The following is a 13456-nucleotide window of genomic DNA, read 5'->3' as shown; positions in this document are numbered from 1 at the left end:
ATACAACATGTTAATTCGCATGTGTGAAGTATGTACGATAAAATACGTAAAGGCTTTGGGTTCGGTCACTTCTTCCTCCATCACTGGGGCGCTTCTCATTGACTCCGCCCACCTTCTGACGCTATTATCGTTGTTTAATTTTGGATATTTTACTCTGGGTACAGTCTCCCAGGGACCGTCTGCCTCCTGCTTGGACAGACACTCTGACGTCTGTTAACATTGTCTGAGTGTAAATCTAAGTCTAACCCTAATCTAAGCCCTCGTTTATTATATATATATATATATATATATATATATATATGTATATATATATATATATATATATATATATATATATATATATATATATATATATATGTATATATATATATATATATATATATATATATATATATATATATATATATATATGTATGTATACATATGTATATATGTATATATATATATATATATATATATATATATATATATATATATATATATATATATATATATATATATATATATATAACCACTTGAAGGGTGGAAATTGCAGAAGGGTAGACATTAAGTTAGCTTAAGTGGCAGTAGAGCTTGCCTGACAGTCGATACTCAGGGCAGGTCAAACAAACCGAGGCAGCCTAAAAAAAAAAAAAAAAAAAAAAACACTGCTAGTTCTTTGACAGCTGAATAGTCGACGTCAGGGTACCGGATAACCGTAGTAATGCCTGGCGACGTGTCATCGACCATTTAACTGTATGATAATCAATTTGCAAGGCATGTGAACGATTTGTGTTAGAACAAGATGATTTAAGACCTATATTACGTTCACGATTTAGCCGTTGAGATTGCTATGTAATTGAGTTGCATTGCTGACGGCGAAGTAGCAACTTGTTAGCATGTTAGCAACAGGGAACCTCCCAGCACTGTGATGGCTAGCAAGAGTTAGCCACACTGTCTCACAGTGCCATCAATTTGGTAAATACCTAAATATTATCGTCACATTTGTTTACATTTGTTGGTTCAACAAAACGTGTGCTGTAAGCCTTGTATGGGCCTCTTCTTATTAGCCGGGCTCGATAGTCTTGTTTTTCTTTACAGGTTAACGTCAACAGTCATTGTTTATCGAGGCTCAGCTGTAGCTAGCTGACTCTATTGTTTACATGGATACGGTCAGCTGAGGGGCTCTGTGGGCATGTGGTGGTCGTAACAATACTGGATCGACTACATACAGAACAACCGCGGTGGAAACATGGAAATGGAGCTGGGGGGTAGCTAACGTTTATCTACAGCCGACTCTGTTCCAAAATGAGGGTAATCGGGGCTCCAAAGGAGGACAGCTGTGCCTGCTGGACTGTTTGACTTTGCGTGGGCGTTGGACAAAGGACAGGAGTTTGTTTGTCTATATTAATGTTTTGCCCGAGGCGAGACTACATGGGGAGACTAGGAAATAAAGTGTGCTGGGAACTGGTTCGCGCTCCTGGCACTGGAATGATGCTGAAGACCCTACTGATCACCAGTCTTCTTGGCTGGGCCAAATGTCAAGAGAGCCAGAGTATGACACCGGAGGAGAGGACTGTCATCAGGTGAAGATATGTCTAGAAAGAAACATGTAACACTGTTTATGTGTGTTTGTGAAATTTGTGCCATTTTCTCACTTGATTAATTTATGGCTCTCTTTTTTTGCAGGGACCAGATTATTGAAATGTTTGATCATGCTTACGGCAGTTACATGGTAAGATGTTTACTCTAATTCTAATTACCACAACATTTATATTTGCATATTGGAAGTTAAGAAAAGTGAAAGAGGTCAAAGCTTGTAGAAAAAAAGAATAACTTAATTGTGAGACCAACGCGTGTCAGCCTCCATCAGGGTCATCCATCCCAGGGTTAAGACGAGCTTGAGTCAGGTGGTGGAGCGGCTGGTCAGAGTCCTCGGTGCAGGGGGATATGATTTAGTGGGGCTGTGCAGAAAGCAAACAGGCAGGATTTTGTTGCAGCTGTGGTGTCAGTCTGGTGCAGCAGATGCTAGCAGAACATTGTGTTATTCATGATGGTCTCAGTAGGATTGATTCATCTTTTGTCAGTTGTGATAGAAATGTCTTCCAGGAGTCAGGAATGCATGTTGGAAAGACAGGATTGAGAAATAAACTGCTCAGCGCTCCCTGGTGTACAAACTATGAAATGGTGCCACTATTTCTAAACCACCTAAAACATGTTGGCATTTCTTTACTGTCGTTTTGAGAGCTGCTTTCTCAGTTGGGCTCTAGTCCTCAGATTTCAGAGCCATAATTGATGAATTATCTAATTGGAGACTGATTTAAATCTGGGATACCTGATTTAGTTTGACCCCCATCTCAATCGGGTTAACCAGAAAAAAAAACTATTCCACTATTAATCCAGCAGTTGTGTAAGGTATCTTTTGGCTGCTAGTTTCTTTTTCCTTCAAGAGCATTTTTAACCCTCCACCCTTCTTTCTCTAATGACACCATCTCTAAAGACTGTAAAATGAAACTTGACAGTTACTGTTGTTCGTGCTGCAGAAATATGCCTATCCAGCAGATGAGCTGATGCCTCTGAGCTGCAGGGGGAGAGTGCGTGGCCAGGAGCCCAATAGAGGGGACATAGATGACTCCTTGGGGAAGTAAGTTCAGCAAACAAACCATGTAGTTTTAATCCATTAGTTGGTATCATACATATATATGTGTGTGTGTGTGTGTGTGTGTGTGTGTCAAGAATGAATTTTTATGGAAGTAGATATGTAAGTGAATGTGAATTTCACACAAAAGGTGATTTTTATGGAATGTGATTTCTTTTTAAAAAGTATTCAGCATTTTCATAGAAGACGAGGACTCATTTGTTTTTAGAATACTGTGCTGTTCCAAACAGATTAAATTCAGCACAGAGTAGATGCCCTAGTTTTACAGGAATACATGAATTAGATGCTAATTTAAGTCAATTAAATTTACAAGATGGCAGTAAATCATGGATGCACAGTACAATGCATCCATTTATGTACTGTGCATGTTGCATAATGTACTTCACTGCAAATTCAACAGTTTGGATATTTAACAATCTGTTGTTCATTACAAATTAAACTGGACCAGTGGCTAAGTGGGACACCAGCTCCACTGTGCTGTGCCAGAGGCTCTCATCATAACATTTCCTCTGCCTTTTCTGTAGGTTTTCTCTGACACTCATTGACACCCTTGATACCCTGGTGGTGAGTATTTGCTCTTCCTCTGTTTACAAGCGTGAAAGTCAAGTTTAATCTGCTTTGGTCTCTGAGTCTTTTTCCTCATCATGCATTTTTTGAGGTCTTTTCCATCCATATTAACAGCAGATTTCTTTGTTCCTGTGTGCAGGTGTTAAACAAGCTTGATGAGTTTGAGGACGCAGTGCGGAAGGTGGTGAGGGATGTGCGCCTGGACAACGATGTGGTGGTGTCTGTATTTGAGACCAACATCAGAGTTTTAGGGTATGAAACACGTCTGTCTTATTTCTTGTTTTACTTTTTGTAGTGTAAACAGTATTTACTTGGTCTGTAAGTATATACATGGAATGTTCTGAATGATTCTACTGAATGTAGAATTATTCCACATCAGTACAGCATATTGCTATAATAGACAGAGATGTCTAATTTTGTATTTTTTTTTTTAAGGAAAATCTTTCTCTTACCTCCTTTAATTGTTCTAGAGGGCTTTTGGGAGCCCACGTGATGGCTGACCTGCTCCGGCAGCGTGGGGAGAGGATGCAGTGGTATCAAGATGAGCTCCTACACATGGCCAAAGAGCTGGGCCATCGACTGCTGCCTGCCTTTAACACCACAAGTGGCCTTCCCTATCCAAAGGTATTCCTTCTTTTATTGTTGAAAATCACATGTCTTTTTATTTTAGCTGTAATATGTAATAGTTCCTAATGGTCAGTGCTCCACAAACGATTTAATTAAAAACACATTACTTATTTCAGTAAGTAACTAATAATAATTTGAGCTGAGTGAAGAATATTTTTTCAATTTTTGGGTTTTCCAGGTGAATCTACGGTACGGAGTCCTAAACCCACTTTCACGCACAGGCACTGAATCGGACACCTGCACAGCATGTGCTGGAACAATGATCCTCGAGTTTGCTGCCCTCAGCAGACTGTCAGGAGAGTCTGTGTTTGAGGTACTACCTCCCTCTGCCTCTCTAGAAATTAGACTTTTATACATCCCTAATTCCAAAAACGTTGTGACGCTGTGTGAAACATTGATAAAGCAGAATGCAATCATTTCAAAACTAACTGACTGTCACTGACAATGGTCGTACGAAGTGTTCCTGAGCCCATGTAGTAACATCCTTTGTACAATCACTGTTCACAAAGGGGTGAACCTCGCTCCATCCTTGCTCTTGAGTGACTGAGCCTTTCGAACCTGTTTACCTGTGGAATGTCCCAAACAGGTGTTTTTGAAACATTCCACAACTTTCCCAGTCTTTGTTGCTCCTGTCCCAACTTGTTTGAAATGTGTTGCTGCATCAAATTCAGAATAAGCTGATATTTACAAAATCAATGAAGCTGATGAGGCAAAACATTAAACATATTGTCTTTCCACTGTTTTCAATTGATTAGCAAAATATCACAGTCTGTTTTATTTATGTTTTACACAGTGTCCCAACTTTTTTTGGAATCAGGGTTGTAAGAGAATGATACAGAACATTATTAGTTCTCTAAATTACAGCTGACTAACTGATGGCAGTTGTTTATATATATGTTTATATATATATATATATATATATATATATATATATGTGTGTGTGTGTGTGTGTGTGTGTGTAAATATATATACAGAGAGAGAGTGAGTTAAGAATAATGTCATTGTTTTTTCTGGAAACATTTTAAGTATGTAGTAAATATTGTTTTACAGGCAAATGCACGGAAGGCTCTGGACGTCCTCTGGGAGAGGAGACAGAGAGGAAGTGACTTGGTGGGGACTGTCATTAATATCCATAATGAAGAATGGGTCCGGCGGGGTGAGGCAATTTAAACAGACGAGAGATGTAAACTGGAACCACACATGTTCTTTCACAGACAGAGGATACAGCTAATTGATTATTCAGAAATACACATACAATACATACCAAGTATGTATGTATGTACTGCCTCTGTACATACATACGTAATGCAGAACTCTTACATGAGCCATATTGCAGTAATTTGACTGTCGTCTCACATGTGTGTTTGCAGACAGTGGCGTTGGTGCTGGTATCGACTCATACTATGAATATCTGATGAAGGCCTACATCCTTCTAGGAGACAATGTGTTTCTGGAGAGGTTCAACATTGTAAGTCCTCCATCACTGCCTGCCCACATAGAAATCTATATCAAAGCATTTGGCTCCTGCTGTATTGTACTCCCTGTTGCATCATCATCAGTGACCCACTACTGGCCCTTTTGTTCATATTGTGACTGTGGCTTGAGGATGTTTTTCTGTGTTTGCTAATATATTTTTCATGATGTTTGTGTGCAACAGCACTACAGTGCCATTATGAAGTACATCAGTCAGCCTCCCCTGCTGCTCAATGTACACATGCACAACCCCACTGTGAGCGTGCGCAGCTGGATGGACTCTCTCCTGGCATTCTTCCCTGGCTTGCAGGTCGGGCATGCAGTCTTAACATTGCACTCGATTAATCCCATTTACTGCCATTAAAAACAGAGTAGAGGCCTAGAAATTGTTGCGCACATGTTTCGTGATTTTTTTTATGCAGGTTTTGAGAGGAGATCTGAAACCAGCTATAGAGACTCATGAAATGCTTTACCAAGTCACCAAACAGCACAAGTTTCTTCCAGAGGTAAAGGATCTTTGCTCTATATATAGTGACAAGATAAGAAACCAACCGTAATACTCAGCTCATTTCAAGTTACAGTATGGATGTTACACGTGTGCAGCAGCTGTAGCAAATCATCGCAGTTTGAGATATATTCAAGATTCAAGATTTAAGATCCTTTATTGCCATTGAATCTTGAATCTTGAATATATCTCAAACTGAGATGATTTGCTACAGCTGCTGCACACGTGTAACATCCATACTATATGCTGCTCTGCTATGATTTGAAAGTCATTTCTTATTAGCCATTTGCTTAGCTTCTTTGTCCTATTCTTAATGAAATCTGTTCATTAATGTAAATGAAATATCTTTAGAAGAAACCGGTGTCAACATTTGTTGCCGTCTTTGCTCAATGTCCCCGCAGGCTTTCACTACAGAGTTTAGAGTCCACTGGGGACAACACCTGCTGAGACCAGAGTTTGCAGAAAGCACCTACTACCTCTATAAGGTGAAAAACAAAGACATAAAGTATGATTACCTTTTGTGTAAAACTTGGACACCTCGGGTCAGTTGTTAGTAGGCTATCAATGATGCTATTCACCTTTGTACTCAAAGCATTTTTATAGCCATCTGAATGTTCTGTATAAGTTGTGTGGTCAATATCTTGATCTCTGCAGGCCACTGGCGACCCCTACTACCTCAGAGTGGGACAGTCCATCGTGGAAAAGCTCAATGCCTACGCCAGGGTGCCTTGCGGGTTTGCTGCCGTGCAAGATGTCCGCACTGGGACACATGAAGACAGGTATACAAATGCCACTGTACTGCATTTTTACACTGGCTTATTTTTTAAGATTTTGTGAAAAGAAAACTTAGAAGGTGTGGTCTGTTAAAAGCAGTTGTAATGGAACCTCAAAATATCTCCTATGAATCAGTGATAACATCTTCTCTTTCTGTATATATGTATGTTTGTGTGTGTAGGATGGACTCATTCTTTCTGGCTGAGATGTTTAAATATCTGTACCTGCTGTTCTCGGAGAAGAGCGAGCTGCCCATCGATATTGACGACTATATCTTCACCACAGAGGCTCACCTTCTCCCTGTATCTCTCTCCACCACCAAGCCGCCCTGTCAAGGCAACAATACAGTAAGAGCTTAAGTTAATGTAAATAGTAATTATTATTTAACGCTGTAATTCATACAGTATATTGTTGGGACATATTGATATTGATTATTTCATCATGGAGCCTTTTGTGACGTACTCAAAATGCTAACTGACCTTCTAATATGTGAATTGACACATGAGCAAAGGAGCTAAAACTCTTGGTCCTGCACTTCAGGAGACTGTTCCTGTCTCTCAAGAGGAAGATCTGTTCACACACTCCTGCCCCAGCATGGAGACGTTGTTCCCCAACAACCCTTCATTTGCCAAAACCATCCGGGACGGCTACAAGTACCTCACTGGGGTGGGACGAGCCTTCCACCCCTCACCTGTCAGGTGTGTCCAGTCGCAAGGGGCATTTGATTTTAGAGTAAAATGTCTTGTGAAACCTGTTAGCCGTGATTACTTTGAGTTAACTCAGGTGTGTTTGTACTTCACAGGGAAATTGAACTACCCCTCCATGATAATGGCATGGAGCCAGTAGAGTTCTTGAAAAGCATGGGCATTTCTCTCACTCCACTGAATGAGGTCATGGCAGGAAGCACCAGAAGTCAGAAGGTACTTCAGTAACTTTGAAACTCACCTCAGGATCTGAAGTTCTGCATGTTTTGCAGGTGTTTTATGGTGGCTGCGAATGCATTTCCTGTTGAGGACAGAAGAACCTAGAGGTGAACACAGGCAAGATGGGAAAAGTTACAGATATTTAAAAGATCAGTATATTTAAGGATAAGGGTTATACGTTGTCTTGAGGTTGAAGACAGATGGCCAAATAACTAATTGCCCAAGCAATATATACTATATGTACTTTTTTGTAGGTTTAAAGGGTTTTTTTGAGCCATTTTCATGATTTTCTCTGTGCTTTCCAAAGTGACTGGAAATCCTAGCTGATAAAACAATGAAACAACACTTTGTTTGGATGTTTTCCAGCAGGTCGTAATTGCACAATTTTTAGCTTTAGTTAAAAGTATCCAAAGCATGTCTTCAGTTCCTGATTTAAGACCTGATTTTGTCCGTTTGGTTCCAATGATGCACTCAAACAACCTTCTGAACCATGCATTTTTATCCTGTAAGCATGTCACAGATTGATTATATAACCTGCTGTTGAGCCAATTATATCTTTCAAATTGCACAAATAGGGCTTTGAGCAGTGTGAATGTAGAAAATTGTAAGCCAAATGAAATTTTAACTGATTTCTTCATAATCTTATCAGTTATGCTACGCTCAGTTCTGTGTTCACAGTAAGTAGGCCTGCTCTGGTATCATGAGGTATCCAACAGTGAGGAGAAAAAGGAAATGTGATGATCATAGTAAATAGATTACCAATTTCATTTTGCATTTTTAAACAGCTTATAAGCATTGGCTTAATAGCAGTGTTAGTGGAGAGTGAAAACTGGGTCAGGCTACTGACTGCACTGCTTCAAATGTAAAAAAAAAAAAAAAAATGCCAGTCAAACCATGGAAAAAGTTGAACTGGTGATAGCATACAACTTCCATTTCTCAAATTAAACATGACATTTGTTTTCCACATATGAATCCCTTCAGGAGCATAAAGGAGTGTACCGGGTAAAACTCGTGGCTGAGGTAAGCCAGACACCGGAGGAGGAGGAGGTGGTGCCTCATGTCGTTCAGCTCATATCTCCCCCATTTCTGGGCAGGATGGTCCTCACAGCAGGACCTGCCAAGTTCGGAATGGACCTCACCAAGCAGGAGCACGGGGTGAGCTTGCAATGTGACAATAATACAGTATACAGTATCAACATCGAAGTGTAATGATAACTTGACCAAACATTCTGAATGGTAAGTTTCCAGACTTTTCCAGAACTGTGCAAACGTTACCTGCTCTGTTGTTCTCAGGTGAAGGGCAGCATAGCGAAAGCCTCCCCCTACACTGCATGTGGGCCAGTAGATAATGCAGTGGAGCTTAAAGGCCATATCGCTCTGGCACTGCGTGGTGACTGCATGTTCGCTGCAAAGGCTCGTCGGCTGCAGGAGGCAGGAGCCATAGGAGTCATCTTTATAGGTGAGGATGATTACCAGAGGAGTTGAAACCACCTCCAAGTCACCAAATCATGAAGGCTGGATGTTTCCAATTATTGGCTTATTGTCCTTCTCAGACCACCGTGAGGGAAGTAATAGTGAAGAGACTCCCCTCTTCCAGATGGTTGGAGATGGGGACTCCACTGAAGACATCACCTTGCCTTTGGTCTTCCTGTTCAGCCGCGAGGGTGCCGTCCTCACAGCTGCTCTGGAGGAACATCACAATGTGGACGTGCTGCTGCTGCCCAAAGAGAGACAGCTGGGACATGGTGAGTGCATGTTTTTGTTATTGTCACCAAATCCCATGAATGAATTGGTGCTTTCCAACTTCCCCAGCCTGTCTGAGCACTCAGGCCTAAACCCATTTGTTCCTTCTGAGGACAGACATCTTATATTTTGTTATTTGGTAGATTTTTCGAATAAGCGAAATAATTCCCGAAATCGCTAAATTATCTCGTTTTTAAATTTGAATAAGTGAGTGTGAGTGAGTGTGAGTGAGTGTAAGTAAGGGTTTGAGGGCACTCGCGTGCCTGGAGAAGTGGGTATACTCTTTTTTTTATTTTTTCCCACAATTTATGTCCCTAACCCTAACAGCAGCGATGTAGCATTGCTGGATTGTTTCTATTCTGAAAGCAAATTTTAGTTTGAGTAGTTTGCATCATCTTTCCCATTAATTTCATTAATTAAATATTTTAAAGGCCATATTTTTGTTGTGTTATTATTTGAGTTAAATCAACAGGGCAGGTAGACCCTTTTTCTAGGATAGCAAAGGCATAACCCACCCTTCTCTGCTCCTGAATTACACTGACTGTTCAGAGAGTCTAGCTGCAGTTACATCAAATGTCAGATCTTGTTTACTATCTCTGATCTAACCTCAGTTCTTCTCTCTGTTCTAATTTTGCATATCATTGGCTGCCCTCCACATTGTCCAGATAAGACGGAAAAACCTGTCGGCATGAACATCAAACTCCGCCTGGCAGAGGAAGGGGAGCTGGAGGATGGAGCAGCCAGAGGGCCCACCTTGGAGTTTGTCTTGGAGAAAGAGGAGGCACTTCTTAAGGAAGAGGAGGAAGAGGAGCTCAGAGGACAGTCGCAGCAGCAGCACTTCTGCACAAAGGCGGCAGAGAATGACAGAACTGAACCATGCTCAGCCGGTTCATCTCAAACCCCAAATTCTGACAGTGGACCAGACACAAACCCTTGATCACTGCTGATCCCAAAGCAGCCAAGTTTCCTAACACTGATCCCTCGTCAGTTTCTGAATGGCATGTGCCTCAGAGCCCCTCACTGCCCAACATGGAGCCCGAACTGACCCAGCCCGCATGTTTACAACTGATGGAGGAGTTTGATGGCCACACTGCCATCCTGTCTGGACTTTGAACCCTAGAGATGGTTCTGCATTTATTAGACATAGAGTCAAAGTGAAGCTTCTATTCTGCGCGGTGCCGGCCACTCTGACAAGAGGGATCATGAGACTAAACTAGGTAGTAAAAGGCTAAAAGCTGTAAGATAAGATGGCTGTGCTGGTGCTGCCTACACCTAGCCTGCAGTGTTGCTATCATAGGCACATACAAGGTGTTCCTGCTGGTAATGACATAGATCATTGACTTTAGAATTTTAAATTACTTCACCTAGGAGGAAGAAAATATGTACTTGCTAGGTTTTTATGCAATGCAGTTTGTTTTTAATGTAGGTTGCACCTTTTTTCACTTCAAGAACTACTGTTCTCTATTTAGTAATAGTGGAATATTACCTGGCCAGTAGGTGGAGTTCACTACCATAACTTCTCAGTAATGCAAGCAGATGAAGGAGATGAACTGGGGCCAATTTTGAGAGTTTATTTTATTTTGTACTGGTAAGCAACTTCAGGGAATTTTGAGAGAGAATGCAGTTTGCTAAGTTGACCCATTTGATCAAATGTTTGTGTGTGTGTGTGTTCTGCATTTTCTTCTTGCTGGCGTGCATGCGTGTGTGTGTTTTTGTGCGTGCGTGCATGCGTGAGTGTGCGCAAGGTGTATAACAGCTGCAATGCCCAAGACAGTGTCTCAGCCAAAACATCAGTGCTATCGGATGAAACCCTCATCACACAAGCATTTCTATAGGATCAACCACCGTAAATCTTGAAACAACCGTTACATAACCATGTAATCATTGTTAAAAATGAATCCTGCCATCCTAAAAACATTGCAGAAATGACCAAAGCTGGCTTAACTCTGGTTAGGTCCAGATGCAGCGTCCCAGACTGTTGTGCACTTTGAAACACAGGTATGATCGTCTATGGCGGAGTCGAGCAGAAATGAACATTCAGCCTGTCTTTGCATTTGTTTGTGTGTGTGTTGCAAGAAGTAGTTATAATTGCAGTCATTTATCGTCCGATTTGCATTGTGTGATGATGCAGTCCATATATCCATCTTAAAATGTAAGGAAAGCTCCACAGGTTTACTTTAAAAGCAGAGAGGTGTTTTTGGTCAAGACTTAAATGTACCTGCTGTTAGTCCCTCCCACTCAAACTACACTAACTAAACCACATTTTGGGCATTCTTATGTGTCATTACTTTATGCAACAATCCAGAAAGATGCATAACTCTGTTATCAGTTTGTTCACTTACTTCATTCTCACTAATAAGTTATTGTATGATTTTTGTCTTTTGTGGTACCTGAAATGTGAGCTCATGTTTGTGTGGAAAAAACACTCTTTGTGCCAGAGTATGTTTTCATTTATGTTTGTATAGTTGACCTTTTCCTGATGCTGCTGAGTTAATTTCAAGTCTTAATCCAACATGGCATTTTGTTACATTTGTTTAGCCTATATGAGGCTTTGCCAACCAGTATACCTCAGGACTGTGGACTGTGTTCTCTGTCTGTTTAGAGAAAAGGACCACGGACAGGAAGTATGGCACGCCTTTCATTATTTTTCGTGCTATTTAATTTTTGTGTTCAACTGTTTCGTAAGGTTTCTGTTGATCGCTCCCTGAAAGTCAAAAAGTGCCAAAAGAGATGGGTGACGTGGCTCCTGTTTCTGTTTCACATCTCCTCTGTATTTAGTTCCTGACTGTGAGCTGAGGCAGCCCCGTCAATAAATTTTAAATCACAATTTCAAACCTTTCTCCACTTTTTTCCTGCAACATAGATGAACATTACATTTTCAGCATCAGGGGCAGTTGTGGCTTCCTTAAAGGATAGAGCAACAACACTACACAGTGATTTCTTCACATATTTCTTATCCATACATTACACAAAGCTATTTTATTGACACCAGGCTGTGTCTTTCCTGTGAAGTATTCAGAGAAGAAACGTGGATTAATTGTGTCCAAAAAGCAGAAAACTAAAATGCACTTGTCCTTCAGCTTTTTGTCAGGAGGAGATGACACAGACCTTGAAACCCTTCGTGCCAGATGGAAACGGCTACCTCACAACAGCACAGTCATATGAATGATGATGGTGATGACATTATTAAAAATGACAGTGGTGATGCTGACGATACCGAATATTTGCAAATGATTCACATACTTTTTGGAATGCTCAGATAGTTCTGAGTGCATGAAGATCCTGCTAGTCATGTAGTCGATCGTTCAATGATCGATATTTCCCACACGATAAATTAGCCATGTTGTGTTTCTAGAAATGTGTACTGCTAGTATCCAGTGTCAATACATAGATATATTCCACTTGGCAGAATGAGCTACAGTAATTTATTTTAAACCACATCTATTTCCATTTTGATCACTGACAGAAAAAGCATTCTGGCCAGCTAAAGGTTTTTGTTTCATCCCTCGTCACTAAACTTTGGCCTTTGTCTGGAGATGGTCTTTCAGCTCTAAGTAAATAAACAGAACAGGCCTGTCGCCAGCTGCCCGCCATTCACCGTTTGTCCTGTGTTTTGGAGCAAATAATGGAGTTAATTGGCAGAATGGACAACAATAGAGAGAAATTATACCCGATGTGTTTGTTTATTTGATGTGTATTCATACGTCTTGAAATATATCGTGTGGCATCACTTTACTGCACCTGTTAGAGCCTGCTGACTTGGGTAATATTTGCTCATTAACTTTCTCCCTCAATCACAGTCTTCCTTATCATTCATTTTGGGCCTGACAAAATGAAAAAAATATTAGTTCACAATCATATTTTTTTTTTACAAAAAAGCAATTCTTTTATTTCACACATTTCTAAAAGCTCAGTGGATGCATAATTTTTAACAATTCGTCGTTTTCATAAAAATGTTATCAGTAAAACTTAAATCATTAATTATCCTTTATCCTTATCATTTTTTTCCGCACATGCCACCGTCTAGTAACCTGTTTAAACCATGTAACCAAGCACATTTAAACCGGTTTTTCTACGTCATCACGTCTCACGTACCTCCCCCGCTGTCCCATGTGTCTAATCGCTCAGTAAATTGCTGCCTTCAGGTTCTGTGGGAAACAGTGACGTATCGATTGTAAGAATTTCCAGAAGCATGGGCGATCTTAC

The 13456-nt window shown here is 40.6% G+C and overlaps 1 protein-coding gene across 2 annotated transcripts; it reads left to right on the top strand.

The window, feature by feature from the left end:
- The first annotated feature begins 695 nt into the window (after nt 1-695).
- On the top strand, nt 696-12077 carry si:ch211-282j22.3 (ER degradation-enhancing alpha-mannosidase-like protein 3). 2 transcript variants are annotated; one of them, XM_041959947.1, is made up of 21 exons: nt 696-957; nt 1081-1565; nt 1669-1714; nt 2523-2623; nt 3163-3202; nt 3345-3457; nt 3676-3829; nt 4011-4145; nt 4883-4988; nt 5203-5300; nt 5490-5615; nt 5728-5811; nt 6212-6295; nt 6465-6589; nt 6766-6931; nt 7125-7282; nt 7387-7504; nt 8489-8662; nt 8801-8966; nt 9061-9252; nt 9916-12077. In XM_041959947.1, exons 2-21 carry the CDS (start codon nt 1390-1392, stop codon nt 10185-10187), a joined length of 2634 nt encoding a protein of 877 aa, XP_041815881.1. In that variant the 5' UTR covers nt 696-957; nt 1081-1389; the 3' UTR covers nt 10188-12077. The 2 variants fall into 2 exon arrangements, with proteins under 2 accessions (XP_041815881.1, XP_041815880.1); XM_041959946.1 differs by having other exon boundaries at nt 696-1565.
- The last annotated feature ends 1379 nt before the right edge of the window (nt 12078-13456 follow it).

The sequence above is a fragment of the Chelmon rostratus genome, chromosome 19 (genome assembly GCF_017976325.1).
Source record: "Chelmon rostratus isolate fCheRos1 chromosome 19, fCheRos1.pri, whole genome shotgun sequence".
Taxonomy (NCBI): domain Eukaryota; kingdom Metazoa; phylum Chordata; class Actinopteri; order Chaetodontiformes; family Chaetodontidae; genus Chelmon; species Chelmon rostratus.
The sequence above is the reverse complement of the archived record's forward strand: the minus strand, read 5'-3'. Positions and strand labels throughout refer to the sequence as shown.

Coding starts and splice junctions, on each gene's coding strand:
- si:ch211-282j22.3 (XM_041959947.1), top strand. CDS start 1,390: ATGTTTTGCCCGAGGCGAGACTACATGGGGAGACTAGGAAATAAAGTG. Junction 7,283..7,386: donor TTCCACCCCTCACCTGTCAG/GTGTGTCCAGTC, acceptor TGTACTTCACAG/GGAAATTGAACTACCCCTCC. Junction 7,505..8,488: donor GAAGCACCAGAAGTCAGAAG/GTACTTCAGTAA, acceptor GAATCCCTTCAG/GAGCATAAAGGAGTGTACCG.